The following is a 21,608-nucleotide window of genomic DNA, read 5'->3' on the forward strand; positions in this document are numbered from 1 at the left end:
TTTAACCAACAATAAAGGAGTTCACATTTAATGGAAAGTCTAGTATGATCTTGAATAGACAGTGCAAGTATTGATGATCATATTTATCCACTCTGATTAGTAGTTACAAAACGAAAACTGAAATTAAATAAAATGAAATTAAATTGGAATGAAGAAAAATAAAGAAATCATGATTAGATTTATAAGAATGAATAAGAATAGATAAGGTCGTAGATTCAACATTCGGAAGTTGGTTTAAAGAGTATGAAAAGAAAAATAAGAAAGGTTGAGTTCATGACCCCGCTAAAAAAATACTAAAATTTGCCAATAAAAAAGATACAGTAAATTCTTTAATTTAAAAAAAAAAAAAGTATTTCGTTTTTTCTTTATCTCCTAGCGAGAGGATGGCTGCTTTAGTAGATTCAAAAACCTCATCATGCATTAAGTATCATCGACATTGACACGTGTCCAGTGTCAAAATGGTATCAAAAAAAGGTGTTAAAATATCATTTTCCATTAAGTAATCCGTGATGGGGATTGGAAGGCAATGTTAAAGTTAAGTGAGTAATATGATGATTGGATTTGTTCATCATCTTGTTACTCGCCTGGATTATGCAACTCTTACTTAAGCTAGCAGCATATAATTGACAGAAAAACATACATTAACGAGGAAGAAATGGCAGGAAATTTTCCCATTTGTTTTAAATAAAAGAAAACTATACGTGAGACTATAGTTCGGTGAGATTAAATCCCATGATAACTCAAACAAAAAAAACAATCGTTCACAGCAGAAAAGGACCATAATAGAGAAGGCCGGGGTATATGATAAAGATGATTCACATATAGAGTCCTTCTGGCACCCCTTCTTTCTTCTTAAACATAACTTTATCCTTAGCCTTCTTGAAGTCGGCATGCGTCACCTGAAGATAAAAAATTGGTCATGTGGGTAAACAAAAACAAAACAGGAAATTTAATATAAATAAGCAGAAGACCTCAACCTGTAAAATAGGAAACATTTGCAAAATACAATACAATTAGGTCCAGACCCTCCACAGAGGCTTGAGATGAGAATAAGCAATCGCTCTAAATTACAAGAAATATATTTAAGGAAGATTGTTTTCCAGTTCCATTTTCTCAATATCCCCACCTCAACTCCCTCCAACTTTTCTTGCAAATTTCTTCAATGGTATGTCTAAACTTACAATATGCAACCAACCAATGCAATATATTTTCTTATGTTAATATATGAATTTGAGCCATCAAATGAGCTTATCCATACTAATAACTTTGTAATTCCTAACAGCAACAGAGTTTCATAATATAAAGATAATTCTAACCTTCATTCGTCGTTCCCGTAATGCAAGTAAGCCAGCTTCAGTACATATAGCTTTTATATCAGCTCCAGAGAACTCATCCTTAGTCATAACAAATTCTTCTAAGTTGACATCATCAGCTAATGTCATCCTTGATGTGTGAATCTAAATTTCACAGGTATAAGAACTGTTAGTCATTAAAGTAAAATATGCATATTATGATAAAACAGTGAAACCTGAAAGTACGGTTTCATAATACTAGTCACACCTACCTGGAAAATGCGTCTTCTTGTTTTGATATCAGGGAGAGGAAACTCAATCTTCCTGTCTATTCGACCAGGCCGCAGCAGGGCTGGATCAAGGCTTTCAATTCTGTTGGTTGCAAGAATCACTTTCACATCTCCTCTTGAATCAAAACCATCTAACTGGTTCAGCAACTCCAACATAGTCCTCTGAATCTCACGTTCTCCACCTGAGTGGGCATCATACCTACAAAGCATACAAGAGACATACTAAGAATTGTCCAAGATATCACTCTTCTACCTGTCCCACACCCTATGCCCCCTCCCCAAAGAAAAAATAAAAGAAAAACTCAAGAGAATAGAGGATAGATAATGTATCAGTAGTGATTCCTGAAGCTAATGTTCAATAACTTACCTCTTCGTACCAACAGCATCAATTTCATCAATGAAAACAATAGATGGGGAAAGATCATCAGCAACCCGGAAAAGTTCCCTTACAAGTTTTGGACCATCTCCCAAGTATTTTTGTATTAATTCACTACCAACAACACGTAAGAAGGTTGCTGATGTTGAGTTTGCCACGGCCTGAAAGTAAAAAGGCTTTGTTAGACCAAACTGAATAACAACATCAAAGTTGACACTGATACAAGGATCAACAAATGTATCATAATTGCATACTGATAAAACTATAATTACAGTAAACATTATGCAAAACATCAAATATTTAACAGATCAAATTTACTCCAAGTTTTGTTAGTTGCTTTTTCCATATGCGAACAGCAAGCTGCTACTTATTAACCAACTTTTGATTTAATTAAATGATGTTTGACGCAACAAAGAATAAACAATTTGACATAGGACTGTTAAATTCTAACACAATATCAATTTAACTTTAGCCTAATAAAAAAAACGTTTAAAAAGTGACTATTTTTTTTAATGAAGAAAACTTTGAAAAAAGGTACTATATATCTTTTAGGATTAGTTTCCATATTTCCTTGTTTACCTAGGATTATGATCTAGACAAAAACATGGCAGTGGTTCATATCTTATATAACATAATACAACAAAATGCTTGGAAAATATTATTCAGTTTCTATTCTCTCAATTTCCTCCCTTAATTCCTACAACTTAAATTGTATCAAGTTCATCAATCACGGATTAATAATTAAACATTAAAAAAAGACAATTCTTGTGCAAAATGATTATGAAAAAGCTGAAGGGTCTAAAACAAGACATATTTACACGATATCCTCCATTATCTGTAAAACCGCTGACTAATAAAGAACAAATAACAGAACTTAAGAAAACAAAAAAATAATGGATAAATAAATTTTGCGGACAGACATTAAAAAACACTCTATAATCCACAAACCATATAAACCAGATAATCAATACAACCTCATTTTCAGAAAGTAGATATGAACAGAATTCAAACCCGGTAATTAAACAGATAAAATGAGAAGTTGAAAAGATGTTTAGATATCACCCTATAAGACAAAAAAAAAATGAACACCTTTGCAAGTAATGTCTTCCCGGTTCCAGGTTCTCCATATAAAATGACTCCCTTAGGAGGCTTGATACCAATGTCTTCATACAGTTCAGGATGCGTCAGTGGAAGCTCAACTGCTTCTTTAATTTCCTGTATCTGGGCATCTAAACCACCAATGTCAGCATATGATTCCAAAGGTGCCTTCTCAACCTTCATGACAGATACCATAGGATCAACTTCATCTTGAAGAAGCCCAACGACAGAGAGAACCTGGTAAAGAACCATACATGATAAGATCAGAAGAAGCATTACAATTCTTGAATCCAATCAAATATCAAATGTGTACGAAAAGATAACTGATTGAAACATAAAAAAAAGTCATGACAACCTCCCATGTCCATTTCTTCCTAAAAGACAGACAATCCAACCAAAATACCTTTTCACAACTTTTCTCACCTCTTTCTAGTTTCCGGTGTCATGGATTGCAACTTGCCATGACTAGATTATACCAGGCATCAGCAACACATAATAACTCTTCAAAATGTTGTCCACAAGAACAGAAAAACCTTCAACAGCTCTTAATAGGATAGCATGCCCATTAACTACTTCAACAAGCACTATCTATGAAACTTTCACTCCTTCCGAATACTATTCGTGTTCCAAGTAGTCAAAACATGATTAATTTATATGTATTAACTGACCTAGTGTATTCCTTGATTAACTAAATATATTTTTAAAACAGCTTATAAACCAGAATAGAAACCCCATTGAAAGGGGGTTTTCGCCAAAAACATAATCAAATTCAAACATACACCTAAACAAGTTTTCAGCCAGTGATAAAATGTCACAATTCTCTCCCAATTAAAGACGCAATTATATGTTCAGAATTCCGAACATCCCCAAGCTTGTGTACGGAATAAGGACAGAGATTCTTTGAAAGAAGACTGCTCTGCCATGAAGAGCAGTTCAAAGATCTTAACCTTTATTTAACACCAGATTCTTCTATTCACCTACAACACACCATTTCCACGCAACAAACCCCCACTTCGCCTACCAGAAACACACAATCTAACCACTAAACCCTATCCCCCAAATCCATCACATACGAAAGAACATTCAATCAAAAGGCCATAAAAATTTAACCAATCAGGAGCAAACAAACAAAACCCTATCACACCCTAACCCTACCTTGTTATGCATCAGAATTGCACATCCAGGCTCGAGCTGATCCTTATCGACGAAAGACAAGATACCAACGTAGTACTCAGGACCCACCGAGGACGAAACAATGGCGTGATTCTCGTCGATGAGTTCCTCGAGGTTGCCAACACTCATAGGGGAACCCCTGAGATCATCGACCTTGGATCTGTCTTCCTCGGCCTTCTCCTCCTGCGGCTTCAGCCTCTCCTGGTTAGCCACGAACTCCTCCTCCATCAAAAGGTAGTCCTTTATGCGCTCCAGCTTTAGCAGCCGCAGCTTGCACTTGGAAAGCGGCGTCACCGTCGGCAACCGCGCCGCCGCCTCCGGCCCCTTCTGTTTTCGCTGCTTCCGCCCTACTCGAGCCGGCGGCGCCGCTGGCTCAAACTTCTTCTCCTTCTTGTCACCGCCGTCCGGCTTCCGGTCCCCCGGAAGACCTTGCCTGTTCAAACCTCCTGGTGTTCCCTGACCCATGTCTTTACAATTTCTCAATACGAGAAAGCAAGAGAAAAAGTTAGAATGAAATATATACATATACTCGCTCCTTGCCTTTGTGAACAAGTTAAACCAGTAATTCGACCAAAAGGCCCATTACTTCGTGAAACAGATTATCCCGAATATTTTCCTGCACCCCCATTGTTTCTTCCCCTACCCCCTAAAAAACTGTATATTCCAATTGTACTCATAAATTTATATAAAATATGATAAGGTAATTTTGTCTCCTTCTTGTCGTCCCCAAAACTATCTTTCTTTACCCTTTTGTGGTGGGATGTATGGTTTGAGAGCTTTAAGTAGGTTATGAATGGTATAATTCGAAATACATTATTGGATTTGAAAATATATTACGAATTAAGTATTATGGAACATCTTTAAGCCATTCATTTTGGATTGAGTAATATGGAAAAGAGATGAGAAAAATTTCCAACCAGTTCGAATCCATAAAACAAAAAAAAAAAAAACAAATTCGAATAGTTTTTTTTTTTTAATTTTAGATTAGATGGATCAACTTATATGGATAAACACAATTATAAACGATTACGTATGGATAAGGATGACAAAGGTCGAGATAGTGTGATACTTAAACCCGACTAGCATGTAAAAAATTGTACTTGTATCCGTCCCGTTACCAGTCGGATATCCGTATAAAAAAAAAACTGTGCATTTTTTCCAACCTGCGAATACATGTTGGATACCCATTTCAACTTGTAAGTATTTTTTAAAAAATAATATTTTATGATTTTTTAAAAATGTTTAAATTAAATTGAAAAAAAAAACATAATTTTCTAAAAAAAAATTGGATAAAAACAGGCCAAAAGTCTAAATCACTTTATTTTATTATTAATTTTTTTCTTGAAAATGGATCGAGCCCAAACCCTTTTTTAGGGTTTTTTCCTCAAGTTCAAAATAGTGGTCTTTTTCCTTCTAAACTGGTGCAGTACGAAAGTAGGGGAAGTCCCTAAGACGAGAAATTCCTGACTTTTTTCCACTCCATCCTTCATGTGGTGTTTTTCCACTCACACTTCTTGTTAGAGAGCAGTTGGTAAGATAAATCGTACATGCAACGACTTCAACCGAAAACTCCTTTGGAAGTCTCTTACTTTTAAGCATGCTCCTTGCCATCTCTAGGGTCGTTCTATTCTTCCTTTTCGCCACTCCTTTTTGTTATGAGATCTTGGTATTGCCAACTGTCATCTAATTCCATTGTCCTCACAATACTTCTGAAACTCTTTTAATGTGAACTCTCATCCACAGTCTAATCTTTTAAATCTTTGATCACAGTGCCACTTTCTTTATCAACACGGGCTTTGAACTTCTTGAAGTTCTCGAATACCTCAACTTTTTCTTTTAAGAAATATACTCATGTTTTTCTTAAAAAATCATCAATGAAGAGAAGGAAATAACTACCTTTATGAAGTGATCTTAGCTTGACAGTGCTACATACATGTATGTATATGATTTCTAATGGCTTTTGAGCTCTTAAATTTGACTCATTTGGAAAACTCAATCGGAATTGTTTTCCAAGTAGACATCCTTCACAAACTTAATTAAGATGGATAATACAAGGCAATCCTTTTATCATTGCCTTTTTGGAGAGTAACTATAATCCTTATAAATGAAGATTCCCAAACCAAAGATGAAAAAGCCATGATTAATCTTTATAATACATCTTGAGGGATTGTGGGTCATCACTTTGAATGTTGAGCACAAATATTCTATTTCTTGTCATTGGCACCTCTGAAATGGATTTATTTGCATTATCTCTTATAAAAATATTATTATTCTTAAGTTGAATATGATAAACTTTCTTTAAGAATTGTTTAAGCTCAAGATGTTGTTCTTCATGCTTGGCACATAATGTACATTAGAAGTAAATTGATTTTCTTCATTCTTTAGTCGGATGAGGACATTACCTTTACCTTTCACTGCCACCTTTGATTCATCTCCAAAAGTCATGTTTCCCTTCATTGATTCACCAAGCTCCACGAACATGATTTTTTTTCCACACATATGATTACTTGTTCCACTGTCAAGGTACCATTGATTATCCTCGCCTCTATCTTGGCCATTATAAGCTAGTAGTAAGGTACCATCTTCTTGACACCTTTCTTCAGCATAGTTGGCTTTCTCTTAGACTTTATTTATTATAGGGTTTCTACCTTCAGAAGCATAATATCCAAATTTATCACAATTGTACCACTTGATGGGTGACTTGTCATATCTTAGATTCATATCTCCTCTCCCACGACCTCTTATAGAGCTTTCTCCTTTTTGGTTATTTTTGTTAGGCCCTCGTCCTTGTCCACTTCCATATCCACGCCCCCGTCCTTGTTCTTGACTATAAGTTCGTCTTGATTGATTGCTTGCATTTTCTTCTTTTCTTGAACTTGTGCCTTGAGGACTTGATCCATAATCTCTTCCTTCTTCTTATCCTTTTCCTCATAAGTTTGCAACGAACCAAGAAGTTGCTTTATTCACATGACTTCCAAGTCTTTGGTTTCTTTGGTAATGATGACAATATGTTCAAACTTTAGATTTGATGATCTAATAATTTTCTCCATAATTATTACATCATTTAACTTCTCACCATTTCTTTTAGTTGATTAGTAACCGTTAAAACTCTTGAAAAGTAATCAGAGATAAGTTCACCATCCTTCATATGCAAAGCTTCAAACTCTCCTCTTAAAGTTTGAAGACGTACTTTTTTTACTTGATCAACTCCCTTGTAAGAGATCTTAAGCTTCTCCCATTGTCCTTAGCTGACTTGACTTCATAAATCTTCTCAAAAGTATCTTCGTCTAATCCTTGATAGATTAGACAAAGAGATTTCTTTTCTCTCTTCCTCAAGTCTCTCAAACTCTGCTTTTGAGCTTAAGAAAGACTATCTACATTCTCTGGCTTGGTGTGGCCCATCTCGATCACCTCCCACACATCATGTGCACTAAGATATCATCCTTAAAGCTTCAATCATTATAGTTGCTCTTGGTAAGCACCAAGACTTGTAAGGGAACTTTGATATTTGTCATTTCTAAGATGATTTTATGGTTCTTGATACCACTTTGTTGGGAGGAAACTTTAAAGGCTTGAAGGAAGTGTTTAAAAATTGGGAGAGGTTAGAAGATTTTGAGAAAGGGAAAGACTTATTGTAATATTGAGTGCTTCTAATTTTTTTATTGATTACAAATGATCCAATCAGTGCTATTTGTATGGCTGACACCTCCTGAACCAATAACGAGGATCTTGCTACCACAACATTAATCTAAGGACTATAATTCATTCTTTAGAGGTTTCTAAAATATTCTAATGATTCTAGATATTATATAAACTTATTTAGAGGCTTTTTATATATAAACACTCTTTAAATATTTTTATACTTCATTATAGAATCCTTCTAAACAAGGTTTGTCCAAAATTCTATTTGGACATTTTCTAATCTTAAACTCCCGTCTTATAATTCAAAATATATAAATCAAATTATCATTCGAACATCCTATTAAATAAAATTTGAAAGAATAATTTATCCTTGTCCATTAATAGAAACAACGTGAGTTCTCAATAGAGTAATTTGGAATATACTTCCAATTCAAAGTTACATCTCGAATGTATATTTCAAAACATATATTTACGTTATCGAATATCTAATCCATACTTATCACGTAAGTGTATTCCAATTTTTTTAATTTTTGCGTACAAAAGGAGTTTCAAAATGCTTAATTTAGAATATGTTTCTTAATCTAATAATACATCTTGCATTAGTAATATGTCACCTACTTAAAACCCCTAACTTTTCGTATTTTATTATAAATTTACAAGTGTAAAACTAGGATATATGATTATAAGGCATGAAGAAGAAAAGGAGGCACAGGAAGAAAGGCCCCAAATAATCCCATATTAGCCCAATAGGTGAAGAAAAAGGCATGGGCCTAAATGGAATCAAGCATTTTCTTTTCTTTTCAGAACTTAAGGTGAGTGCCAAAAAGGCGTGGCATTATACGCAACTCTTCATTTTTTTATTGTTTGAAGGATGAAATCTTAATATACAAACCGAGCAACTTCTAAAATCAATCTATAAGTAATTTCACAGTTTAACTTTTAATCGATTTTTTATCAAAAAAATTTCAATTTACTTTTTTAATTTAATAAACTAATTAACGCCAGTTAACTTTCTTAAATGTATTACATTTTCGTTTTTTATAATTCTATTTTTATATTATTAATTAATTGTATGAAATATCTGTAAAATATATGAAGACGCAGGCAGAACAAAGTGCATTAACATGCATATATTCAATACAAATTGTCCCATATAATTTATAAATATCATTGTGCAAAATATAAATTAAGCAATTGAAGGTATGTTTACTTATATTTAATTTATAAGGAACAAATGTGATCCATTTTCTCATCAACATTAACAACTTAATAATAAAGTACACAAAAAAAAGCAAAAGTTAAAATAGACATGTTATCTATTTACACATATCTTATTTTGTAGATAAATGTAGGACTTAATTACTCCTTTGTCACCATTTTAGTTGAAAAGTTACAAGTAGATTCTATTTTTATTTTTATTTCAAAGATTATATATGTTTCTTTGTCTTTTAATTTAGTAAAAATTGAAATTAGTTTCTCTTTGAAACTTTGGACTAATTTAGTTTCTTATTTTTAAAACTACATCTTTAACCAAATTTTGTTAAGTTTATTTGAAGTTTTAAATACATTTCTCAATTCATATTGAAAAAAATATGTGTTAAACAGTGTAAACCATTCAAATACTATCATGAAATATGTTTGGAATATTAAATAAACTTAACAAAATTTGGTCAAAAGGACTAATTAAATCCACATATTTCTAAAGTTGAGAGATTAAATTAGACCAAAATTTTAAAGAGGGACTAATTCCAATTTTCACTAAAAATTAAGAGACCAAAAACATATTTAATTCTTATTTCAATCAAGTCTTTTTTTTTTTTTTAAATTGACTCAAATAGATTCTTTTTGTTAGTTCTTATCAACAACGTTGAAGACATGTTAAGTATTAGTTAGAAGTTTTAGGTCTTATGTGACACTGTGAAAGAGTATTATGCTTAATTGTCTTTTATTTAATTCAGTCTTTCTATATGTCTATATTTATTTTATTTAATTTAATTTTGTTTTTTAATTTAGAAAGGTTGTTATTATCCAAATTGAAACTAAATTTTTTATTTGTATAAAATATTATAAATATTTTTATTAATATAAAATAAATATTTGTATTAACATTATTTTAATTATTTTAATTTATTATATTAAAATTCAATTTTAATATAAATATCAGATTTATATAAATAATAAATTTAATCAAAGTTATATCATTTCTAAAAGAAAAATTAAAAGTGAATTGTGTGACGGTGGGAATATCACAAATACAATGTTAACAAAGGGGCTACTATTCAAGTGGAGGGTAGTGGCTACAGTACAAAAAAAGGAATAACACAAATAAAACGATGACAAAAGAGAGCAAACTTAATGCTCAATAATCAACTATGCTTAGAAAGCAACAAAAGAAATATATGAGAAAATAAAAACAACTACTGAAAGTTCGAAATAAATGTGTTTTGAACTAATTACACGAAATAAAATGTCTTTTGAACTAATTTTAGTAAACTACTATCATTAATGTTTTTAACCACACTTTTCTTTTTAGGTACATAACTACTGTTTAATAATAATACTATTCACAGACTTTTATATTTATTTGATATAGAATATATAAATACAATAATCATAAAAATATAATATATTTTATATTTTTTTAGAAAAGAAGAAAATAAAAAATAAAAAAATATAATATCAAAATGAATGTAAAGAATGTATATATGTCAAACAATATTTTTCTATCATTCAACTTAGAAATTTTTCTTCCATTAAAATCTCACCATGAACACATTTGTCTCTTTCTATTTTCTTCATCTCACTTGTTATTACAATATTATACACATGTCTCCCATGTTTTCATCCTATATTGAGTATGTACATGCATGAGAGAACAACCACAGTGTAATGCAGACATGGTTTTGTTAGAGATAGCAAATTGTAATAGAGAAGGTAGGTGATGGATATTTACTAGGGTTGACGAGGCAACAGGTTTTGAATTCGATCATTCAATTGACATGCAACTATTACCAGCTGCAAGCTACCATTTCTGGAACTGGTTTGAACATGTAACATGCAGCTGCTGCCATCTGCACACCTTTTAACTGGGCCTGCCCAACTTCTTCTATTTCATTCAAAACTTCACCAACCTCTGACATTACTATTTAATATTTAAAGCAGTGGTACGTATGTAGTAATAACAGTATAACCTCTTAACATCTTTCTCTCCTAAAAACATGAATGATTTTGAATAAATAAGAAATGTTTATTGAGAAAAGTGTCTCTTGAAGGAATCTCAGTTCAAATTTTCTCTTTAATATTTGACCCATCCTTGTAGTATTCACTGTTAATTATAGGAGGGATAAGCGTGAGGAGGATCATCAAAATCTGGAATAATGGAGATTGCAGTGAACCAGCAGTCTTAACTTTCTTCAGTTCTTTGCTACATAATTGATTAGATATTAACTGTAATTGATTATGACAAGTGAATGAAGTAAATTTACTTAACAAAAGGAATTCAGATAATGATGGACTTTTTTTATTACAAAATTATATCAATATCTGATGTGTATATATGGTCAAGGAAATGTATCAACTAATGCAAGATATTCAATAAGAAAGAACATATGTTTAATAATACAGAAAAGCGTATACATTATTGTTCTTTAATTTTACAAATATAGATTAATATTTCCTATTTTTTTAAATTTATCTTTGAAGTTGTTTCATCGAACACATTTCTCATATCTAAGTTTGTTAATTATATTCTGTCTTCTACTATTATGTTATTATTATAATGAGTTGTCTTTTATTTAGTTATCATATATTATTATATACTTTCACTTATTATATGAAACTTTCTCTTTCTATAGTAAATATATAACCAAGCTTTTTTCATGATGTAATTAGCTTCAATAAGAACTTTGTCAATATAAATTATTTATTAGAAACAACTTCAAAGTAAGAGAAATCGTGTAACCCTTATCAGAAATTGTTTAGAATTGTCTCGAGCATGTGGAATCAGCATAACAATAATGAATTTAATAATAATTTACAACCATTATTAATTTGAAATTAAAATCACAGACAGAAAATAGAAAACGTGATTGCAATCCCATTATTTAGTGGGTTCTTAAAGTCCATTAGACAAAAATCTAATAATAAATATTATGTTATCAAACTTTTCTTTTACTTTATGTAGGTACTATTATGCTACAATTTTTCTAAAAAAATTGTAATTTTTGTAAATCCACAATTTAATAAACTTATATTTATATTTTAAAATAAATTTATATCAGGGTGTTATTAAAATTTAAAGTAATAAATTTAATATCTTAGATAAAGCATTTTATAAACTCTTGTTGTCCAAAAATCGTCTGAATACGATTTCTTTTAGATAACTTCTTAATAAGAAAAAGGTAAAAAATAATTAAAATTTTCATAAAATTAATAAAATGATTTGAATTTATATACTATGGGTAGGTACTGGAAAATCTCCGAATTAATGTTCTTACACACTGATCTATATGTCTTTGTTTACTCTCTTTGTGGCTTAAATTAAGAACTCGGACAACACCAACCTATTCAAAAGAGATATCATCAGTTGTTGGCAATGGATTGAATCACGTTGGACCACCCTATTATATATATTGCTAGAATCTCCATGGAGGAAGAAAGACGAGTGCAGAACATTCCCTCATTCAAATCCACAAATAGTGATAATTAATCAGTATTTTTAACCACGCTTGCTACAATAGTAAGCAAGTAATGTGTAACTCGTTTTGTCTATATATTTTAGGAACCTTCAAATGTTTTACCTATAAGTACTTTGGTCCAAACTATTGCTGCTATGGCCTTTACCATAGATTCATAAATAATGGTAAATCCCAAATGACCCCCTATTAATTCTTGCAGAAAAAACTGCAGTACTGTATTCAATAGTCAACACCATTATCTGTTATCTTTTAAGAACTCAAGGACACCCACAAAAACCAGATTTTTTACTCTGATATGTCTCTATGTAATACGTGTATATGTACAAGAAAAACATGCATGGCCCCCAATTAACTGAGACCTTTCCGTACGAAAGGAAAGGGAAGTGTCATAAGTGTGTATATATATATATATATATATATATATATATATATATATATATATATATATATATATATATATATATATATATATTTATATCTGTCTTATCTAATTTTATCTAATTTTCACAAACATAATGACATAAGAAGGAATTAGTAATTGGTCTGAAGGTTTTTTAAGAGATAATGATTCAATATTTGCAGATGATGAAATTAGAGAGGTTAGTGAAGATGATGAAATTGAAGAGATCTTGAATGAACCTTTGTCTGAAGGCGAATATGCTGACTCAATTCTTTACAAAGGTGATTTGTTTAAGGACAAGTATTTCTAATTTTTGTTCTGTTGGATCTACTATAGGATGATAGAGAAAATGTTGGAGTGAGAGAGATGAAAGAGAAATGGATGGTTGAGAGGAATGAGAGAGGTGACTAAGGGTTTCGGGTTTTTTTTTTTTTTTTTTAGTTTTGATAATAAAAATTATTTAAATATCTTTAACTTTAAAACTTAGAATTCATAATATATAAGAGTATTTTTTGTTTATATAATCTGGTACACATTGCTAAAATGTACCAACTGAAAAATAAACGTACATGCGTTAACAAACTATATATATATATATGTGTGTGTGGTGTGTGTAGACTTTCTCTTAAATCAAGTGGCTAAGAATTTAAATTTTGATGTATCACTTGGACAATGAATACATGTCAAAGTCGCTAACAATATTATCCACTACTTCCTATAATAGTTAATGCACCCAGAAAAAAATAGCAAGTACATTATAAAAAATATATATTTTTTAAAAGATGTACATATTAAAATGAAGTTCATTGCTGAGATAATATGTTAGCTTTAAAAGAAAATTAAATTAAACACACTGGACATAAAAATTCGGTTAAATTGTGTTTGTTGTGTGTAATGAATTTTATGAACTTCACCCACTTGATGCTAATTTCAGTCATGTGATAAGTAATTAGAAATAATCATTGTAATGTTAGTACATATTAATTTCTATTTTTTCAGTTGTTCTATATATGTGTACACACCGTTTCGATATCAATAATTTGAAAGTAAAAATAATTCGTAATATTGAATTATTAGAAGAAAAAACATCTCATTTTTAAATGAGAACAATATATGAACTTTACAAGACATTCAACTTACTTTCCAATGGTAATAAAGCTAGCATGCTTGGACGATTAATTAAGAACACGAACATAACAAAGCCTGAGGAAAACCAAAGACTAGGGTAATCGAAAGAAACAGGAAGAAGCCATATGCATGTATGCATGCATGAATATGGATGAGTGTTCAACTCAAGGATGAGCACCACCGCTGCCACCACCGACGCTGCAACCGACGCCACCGTCCCTATTCCCGAGTGACCGCCAATGCCACCATACGTGGTGAAGTTCTTCTGATCCTTGAGAGCAGCATCGCTGGGTACATTTCTGGCACTTGTGGACATAACCAGAGCAAGAACCAACACCAAGACACAACACTTAGCCACGTCTCTCTCTTTTGTCTCATTCCCACACACTAGGAATGTAGTCTAGGTAATTGAATTCTCCTTCGGTTACTCTCGTGACTGTGTCGGGTGTGGAAATTTGGAGAATGTGTTTTTTATGGGGGACAATGAACTAACCAGCGAGGGGCAGTTGAGAATGGTAAATGAAAATTTAATGTCATATAGACTCTTCCTGTGCTGTGGATTGGATCAAGATCTTCTACAGCTCATTTTTTGGAATCTCAACCATTATATATAAAGAGAGAGATAAAGAAATAAGAATCTATGGTGGAAGATTCAACTCCACACTACTCGGAACTTTATGTTCGTTTGACTGATTAATATTTTAAGAAAAAAAATTGTAATAAAATCATAATTTATAATGTTTTTGCTTCAAGTGAAAAATTATGGTTAAAATAGAATTATGATATAATTAGCGTTGGACGAGTGTTTTCTAATATATATATATACACACACACACACTCGTAATTTAGAAATATAACAACTATATAGTCCACTAACTTGCATTTTTCGTAATGATTTTGTGGGTTGGGATAATAATTTTAGTGGAGTAGATGTGAAACAAAAAGTTTTTTTATTTAATTACTTTTTTACATCTTAATTTTACATTGTTCTTACTGATATCGTGGGTATACACATTCAAACAGTAATGATATTTGACACTCTTTTATTTTATATATAACTACATATATTTTCATTACTTTATTTTAAAATTTTATTTATATTTATTATTGTTTAAATAAGATATTTTATTATTAAAAGGATTTTTCAAGTGTCTGCGGTAAAAAAGAGTAGTCGCAATCATTTTTCGGAAAAATTAAAATGTGATCGGTAAGGAATGATATATAGTTCAAACTAACAGGAAAAAGAAATACATAACTTTAAGTATTAGATATTTCTATGTTCGTAAGGCATTTGCACATATTTGGAATATAATAGTCACGTCACTCCAATAATATTTCTTTATATAATCTAATAATTAACATTGATAATTATTAAGAAAATAAAGAGTGGAGATAAGGAGTTTAGTCGTATTTTAAAATATTATTTAGCACATACGATCTTAAACATAGAGAGAGCGTAGAAAAAGCAAATAGAAAGAAGTTGAACTCATATTACTTTGGAAGCTAAAATGAAATGTTGCAACTATGAAAGAACCACGTATATATATGAGTGCTATGGTTGACAGAAAACCTAAACAAATGAAAGATGGAATGACACGTTACAAGATACACTACTCTTTTTCACTTTCCCGACACCTGAAACACTAAACTGCTGGCTGATGAACACGCACATAAACAACATTATTTCCTGAACGAAAACAACGACTAGAGTAATCCAGAAGAACCCTTGCATGCATGCATGCATGCATGCATTTTCAACGATCTCAAGGGAAAGGAACAACACCCCCACCAACGCCGCTTCCAATGCCGCTTCCAACGCCACCACCAACACCGCCACCAATTCCACCACCGGTACCGCCGAGTCCTCCGATTCCACCGATGCCAGTAGTGCCGCCGAGGCCACCACCGAGGCCACCTCCGGCGCCAAAACCACCTCCTATTCCAGCACCAGCTCCTCCAAAAGGTAGTCCATTGCTCCCAATTCCGGAATAGCCACCGACTCCACCATAGGTGATGAAGTTCTTCTGGTCCTTGAGACCAGCATCAGTGGGTGCGTTTCTGGCACTTGTGGCCACAGCCAAAGCAAGAACCAAGACCAAGATACACAACTTAGCCATGTCTCTCTCTCTCTCTCACTCTGTTTCACTCCCACACACTAGGAACACACAATGAGTAGTTGCAGTCTCCTTTGGTTACTCTGAGTCTGTGTGGCAAAGAATCTGGAAAGATTGTTTTTTTATAGGGGAGAAAGTTAACTAACGGGTGAGGGGCAGTTGAGCATTGTAAATGAAACTTTAATGTCTTCACAGAGCCTTGCTGTCATCAGACACGTTGTCCCAAATAACATTTAAGACCATTTTCCTACCTTGCCACATTCCTGCATCGATCAATTTTTCCTATGGGACACGCTATCCTCACTCTGTGAAATCATTTTTATACCATTTTTAAATTTAAATTTCGATTTAATTCAGTTCTATAAAATTTATGTGGAAGAAAAAATTTGATTTTTTCATCCTGAGAAAGTAAAAGGGGCTGACGATGAATGAGAAGCACCAGCAATGGTGCCCGCAATGCTGCGGTGAACTGAGAGCAAAGATAGCAGGGACATATTGCAACATCGATGTTTTGAACAACTAATTGATATCCATATATATGATAAATGGAACTAATTTAACAGAGTTTTAATTTTAATATGAATCATGGATTTGTGTTAGACTTAATTCAACTTGGAGCAATGCATCTGTATTTGCCTTTTCTTCTGTCGGAAGTGGCAAATATATTTATGGAATTTTACTTGTAAGCTTTTCAAATTTTATAAACCTTTGTAGTATCTAATAAAAAGTGAATTTTTTATTTTTTATTTCAAATTATTTTATATTTTAAAATAAAAACGTTATTTTGTCTGTATTGAGTAAGTATAAAGAAGAAAATGGAATGTTTATTAGCCAGAAACTTGAAAAATTGAGCTGGCTGAAGTCTTTTATGGATTCATGCTGCATTAAGTGACGTGTATATGCGTCAAAAAAATTTCATTTTACTTTCTTTTATTCTGTCACCTCATTTCTCATTTCTCATTTCTTATTTATTATTTCCTCTTTCCTCTTTTGTTTTTTCTTTTCATCCTTAACTTCTTTTAACTCGCTTGCTGAACCAAAACTAAGATGTATGTTTATCTTCCCCACATCGAATAAGAAAAAATGTAAGAAAAATATTAAATTTACACCCAAAATAGCAAAAACTATATATAAACATTATAAATATAAATGATATATTAGGAATGAAAAAAAAAGTCGAGTTCCCTTTTCGTAGAAATAAGTTATAACATTCATGTTAATATTTTTTGTTACTCGTAAAGAGTATTTTAAAAGAGATATTAATAATAATTATATAAATTGATAGGTAAGATTGTTGTAGAATTTTAATTTATTGTTGTAGAAATTAAGCTTACAAAATCAATTCCATTCCCCAGAAATACGACAAAATAAATGGAAATTTCATTGGTTTATATTATCTTACTTTATTGGGAATATCACATTTGCAAGAGTACTGAAGTGTTTCATTTTTTTAAACCAGCTTATGGACTTTTATGCAATGTATTTTTAACAAGAGAATTATATTTATACTTTAATCTTTAATCTTTATTTTACATTTTAGTATAATCATATATCTTAAATATAACATATATTGCATAGTAGAGCTGTCAAAACGGGTAACTCGGCTCGATCCGATCCGGCCCACCACGGGTTGGTCACTTAGTGAGTCAACCCAACCCAGTTCATTTATTAGCGAGCCAGAAAAATTTGAACCCGGCCCGACCCACCACAGGTTGGTGGGTAAACAGATTGGTTTATTAGTCCATTTAATTATATTTTTTTAAAATAAAAAAATACAAACTTTCTGTAATTTTAATTTAAACAAATTTCACTCCCAAAAAATGATGTTGAAGACAATTCAAAATAATAATAAAAGTTATAATATAATTCAAATGTCATCCAAAAACAAACACAAAAATCATACAAATAAGTTTTTTATATTCATCATTTTTTGTTCCTTATCCATTTACGATATTAGAATCTTGAATATATAAGTCCACAATATTTTGCTCTCTTGAATCATCTTCTTCATCAATCGTTGTAACCCTTGTTCTTGTTGTCTCCAAATTCACTAATAAAGATTTTTCTAATATCAGAACAATTCCGACAATCAATAATAAAGAGAACCAGTACTCAATAACATCAACAAAAAATTAATAGTTTAACCTGTAACATAATTTTGCAAATTCAAAGATATCAAAAAGAGCTTGTTCAAATAATGTATACTGAAATTGTTTAAATAAAATGAACAAAATATGATACAAGCATGTCATAACATGAAAAAAATCATTCTATGTCTTTAAATCCCCCAGAACAAAAAACAAATTCGCAAACCCCTATTTTTGTCATTATAGGGTTTCTAAAAAAACGAAAGAGAAGTGAGAAAACAAAAATGTGGAGAAAAGAGAAAACAAAAGGAAGGGTGTTTTACCTGCTCAAAAAATTTCAGTGAAGTGAGGGTGATAGTATCGTCAAATGAGAGCGAGTACCGTGAGAGTGATTTGTGAGAACAGAGGTTACTTTTTTGGTATACATAGTGAATGAAGAGAGTATTTTATTTTTTAGGGTTTAATAAATAAAATAATAAATTAAAAAAATAATATTAGGTTGGTGGGTTGGTGGGTCAACCCGACTCACCACGGATTCAACACGCATGAACCGGGTTGAAATCTGACCCGTATATAAATGAGTTATATTTTTCAAACCTAATCCGGTCCAAACTCGTGACGGCCCGAATTGACCCACGGATTGTGATTCATTTTGACAGCATAGTAAAATGACAAATACTGTGAGCTAATTATAATAAACAATGAAAAGGTCGATAAACAGACAATGAAAACGTATTTATATTGTACGGATCCTTTTTGTCAAAATACATAATTTTTTTCCTTTGACAAATTAAATAATAAAATACCAAAATGGTGGCCCAGGGTTACAAAAGCCGAAGTTGCTTTTTGTGCCTTCATATTTCCATTTTGCATCTCAATAAATATGAAATGAGACACCATCGTAACTGTGAAGAGTGCACGAAGAAATAACCACCAAAAGTCCCAAGGCTTCGATTTTAGCCCAAAAACTATATTCGTCCACTTTCAACAACAAATTGCTGGGTGTTTCTTCCAGCACCATCAAATTTCTTCATCACCCCACAACCGGATTTTGCTTTCCGGAACAAACTGGACCAATTCTGGAAATATCGTTCCAGAAGTCATTCATTCCACTCCTATTTCGGATCAAATTTTCTGAAAACATATGGAGTGCAGGAAGAAATTTGATGTGGTGCAAAAACGACTAAGAAATGTCAATTTATTATTATTAACTTTTTTTCGGATTTCAATAATTAAATTTCTGAAGGAATAAATTAAAAATAGCTATTGATTTCAAAACAAATTTAAGTTTCAAAGGATATGATGTCAATATTAATCTTGAAATTGGAAGAGGAGTTTTAACTTTTCCAAGAAATTGGAATAAAATATATTTTGAATTATTTGTAACCAATTTTTTCTTTTCATTTTTTAACTATTTTTTTAAATGGAGTAATTAGAATTTTTACATTTTAATTTTTTTTATTTGTATAAAATAATTGAATATCTTTTTTGCGATCAAATTTTCATTTTAAAAATATGTATTTTAAAATTAAAATCAATGAAAAATATTAGTTAAATTTAAATATTAAAAATATACAAAAAATTATTTTTCTTTAATATGTATGTGTGTATAAAGTGTATATTGAGTAGATTTGTTAATTTGGTCCATTCCATAAGATATGAGTTTGGTTCACATGGATCGAAACTTAGAATATCCACAAGACCAAAAAGTCTACAATAAAAAAACTCGCAAGGCCGAAAGAGTGATTGGGTATAAGGCTGAATTGAGTCGGTTCAGACTAAATAGTGAGTTGAGATTGCCTTAAGCAAAAAGTTAAGTCGAGTTGGTCAAGTTAAAGAATCAAGTTGAGTCCAATTTAACAAAAAGTTGAGTCAAGCCAAGTCAGGACGAAGGTCGAGCCAAGTTGGTTAAGAGAATTGAGATGAATCAAAGGTCCAGTCGAGTTGGTTGGGCTGAAGGTCAAACCAAGCAGGATTAGGCCGAAGGTCAAACCAAGCAGGATTAGGCTGAAGGTTACATTGAGTAAATTCAAACCGTAAAGTTGAGTCTGTCGAGCTAAAAGGTCGAGTTAAGTTTACTTCGATTGAAGGTTGAGTAGAGTTGGTCTAACCAAAAGTGAATTCGAGTATGTCTGGCCAAAGGACGACGATCAATCCAAGTCGATCGGGGCGAAGAATCGAGTTGAGTTGGCCTATGATAAAGGTCAAGCCAAACCATTTAGGGTCAAAGGTTGAAAAATATTGGCTAGAACAAAGGTTGTATGAGTTAGGTTGGGTCAAAGGTCAAGAAGAATTATCCTTAATCAAAGATCAAGTCAAGATGGCTTGTGCCGAAGGTCGAGCCATGTCAATCGGCACGAACAATCAAATCGACTCAAACCGAGTCAAAGGTCAAGCCGACTAACCTAGGCTGAAGGTCAAGCTAAACAAACCTCGCCAGTGTGAGCACTGAATGTTAGTCTGAGCGCCAGTGTGGATTTTTGTGATTAATTTATCCTTTGTTGTTTGAAGTGGTTTTTTATGGATTCTATGTATGTTTATTGTGGATTTGTGATGCCTCATGGATTATAATATGGCTGATAGTATGAATGGTGTATGTTAGGAATGGAATTTTAAGGAAAAGTTTCTTATAGTGATTTTAATAGTGTATGCATTGATGTATAGATTCCTAATTAGGAGAAGTTCTAATAACCATCCAATCTCAAATAGAGAAGAGTGAGGTATATAGTGAGAGGAGCACGAGGTCAGACACTTTACCTTAAACTAAGGCATTGGATTAATCTTGTGTGTGGTAGGATGAAACTCATTGACAATGACTCTACAAATCAATAAAGGTCATCACAAGTATATAACCTACTAAATCTTGACATCAATACATGTATCTGAATGGTCAAGTCTTTGAATGAATGATTATATGTCTTAGAATTGGTTGATATAACTTTGTATATGTGTTAACATCTATATTTCTGTTGTATGAATGTTCTTTTAATAAATTAATTTATCCTTCTATCTTTGTATGTTTGTTTCTTTGTTTGCAATTATCATTTTAATGGTTTGAATACATGATGGTGTAAGATGAGGATAGCGCTTAAGTGTAAAGTAAGATGCTAATTTTTTTTTATATCAGTTTTTGAAAAACTTTGTTACTCCTTTTTATTTAGTGTAATAACATTATTAATATTATAAGATCCTTGAATATATAATTTGGTGTTATAGTTATATCTAGATAAGTTAAATAATATTTTATATGTTTTTTGAATTGACTATTCTGTATATTGATATGTGACTATTCCTATGATAATTAAATACTA

General features: G+C 31.7%; 2 protein-coding genes across 2 annotated transcripts; both read right to left on the bottom strand.

Moving 5' to 3' along the window:
* Window positions 1–620: 620 nt before the first annotated feature.
* On the bottom strand, window positions 621–4,739 carry LOC106757879 (26S proteasome regulatory subunit 4 homolog A). Its single transcript, XM_014640717.2, has 6 exons — window positions 4,212–4,739; window positions 3,048–3,293; window positions 1,950–2,119; window positions 1,565–1,781; window positions 1,317–1,457; window positions 621–899 (listed from the first exon to the last, which is right to left on the bottom strand). Exons 1-6 carry the CDS (start codon window positions 4,692–4,694, stop codon window positions 816–818), a joined length of 1,341 nt encoding a protein of 446 aa, XP_014496203.1. The 5' UTR covers window positions 4,695–4,739; the 3' UTR covers window positions 621–815.
* A 10,827-nt stretch (window positions 4,740–15,566) lies between these two features.
* Window positions 15,567–16,319, bottom strand: LOC106757278 (glycine-rich protein 23-like). The gene has a single exon (XM_014639915.2). It carries the CDS (start codon window positions 16,211–16,213, stop codon window positions 15,860–15,862), a length of 354 nt encoding a protein of 117 aa, XP_014495401.1. The 5' UTR covers window positions 16,214–16,319; the 3' UTR covers window positions 15,567–15,859.
* Between the last annotated feature and the right edge of the window lie 5,289 nt (window positions 16,320–21,608).

Source organism: Vigna radiata, chromosome 3 (assembly GCF_000741045.1).
Source record: "Vigna radiata var. radiata cultivar VC1973A chromosome 3, Vradiata_ver6, whole genome shotgun sequence".
Lineage (NCBI taxonomy): Eukaryota > Viridiplantae > Streptophyta > Magnoliopsida > Fabales > Fabaceae > Vigna > Vigna radiata.

Excerpts from the sequence above, each read along its gene's own strand:
- LOC106757278 (XM_014639915.2), bottom strand. The coding sequence starts at position 16,213 with ATGGCTAAGTTGTGTATCTTGGTCTTGGTTCTTGCTTTGGCTGTGGCC.
- LOC106757879 (XM_014640717.2), bottom strand. The coding sequence starts at position 4,694 with ATGGGTCAGGGAACACCAGGAGGTTTGAACAGGCAAGGTCTTCCGGGG. Across the intron at positions 2,120-3,047 it reads GGAAGACATTACTTGCAAAG|GCCGTGGCAAACTCAACATC; the intron begins GTGTTCATTTTT and ends TTTTACTTTCAG. Across the intron at positions 900-1,316 it reads TACGGGAACGACGAATGAAG|GTGACGCATGCCGACTTCAA; the intron begins GTTAGAATTATC and ends TTTTATCTTCAG.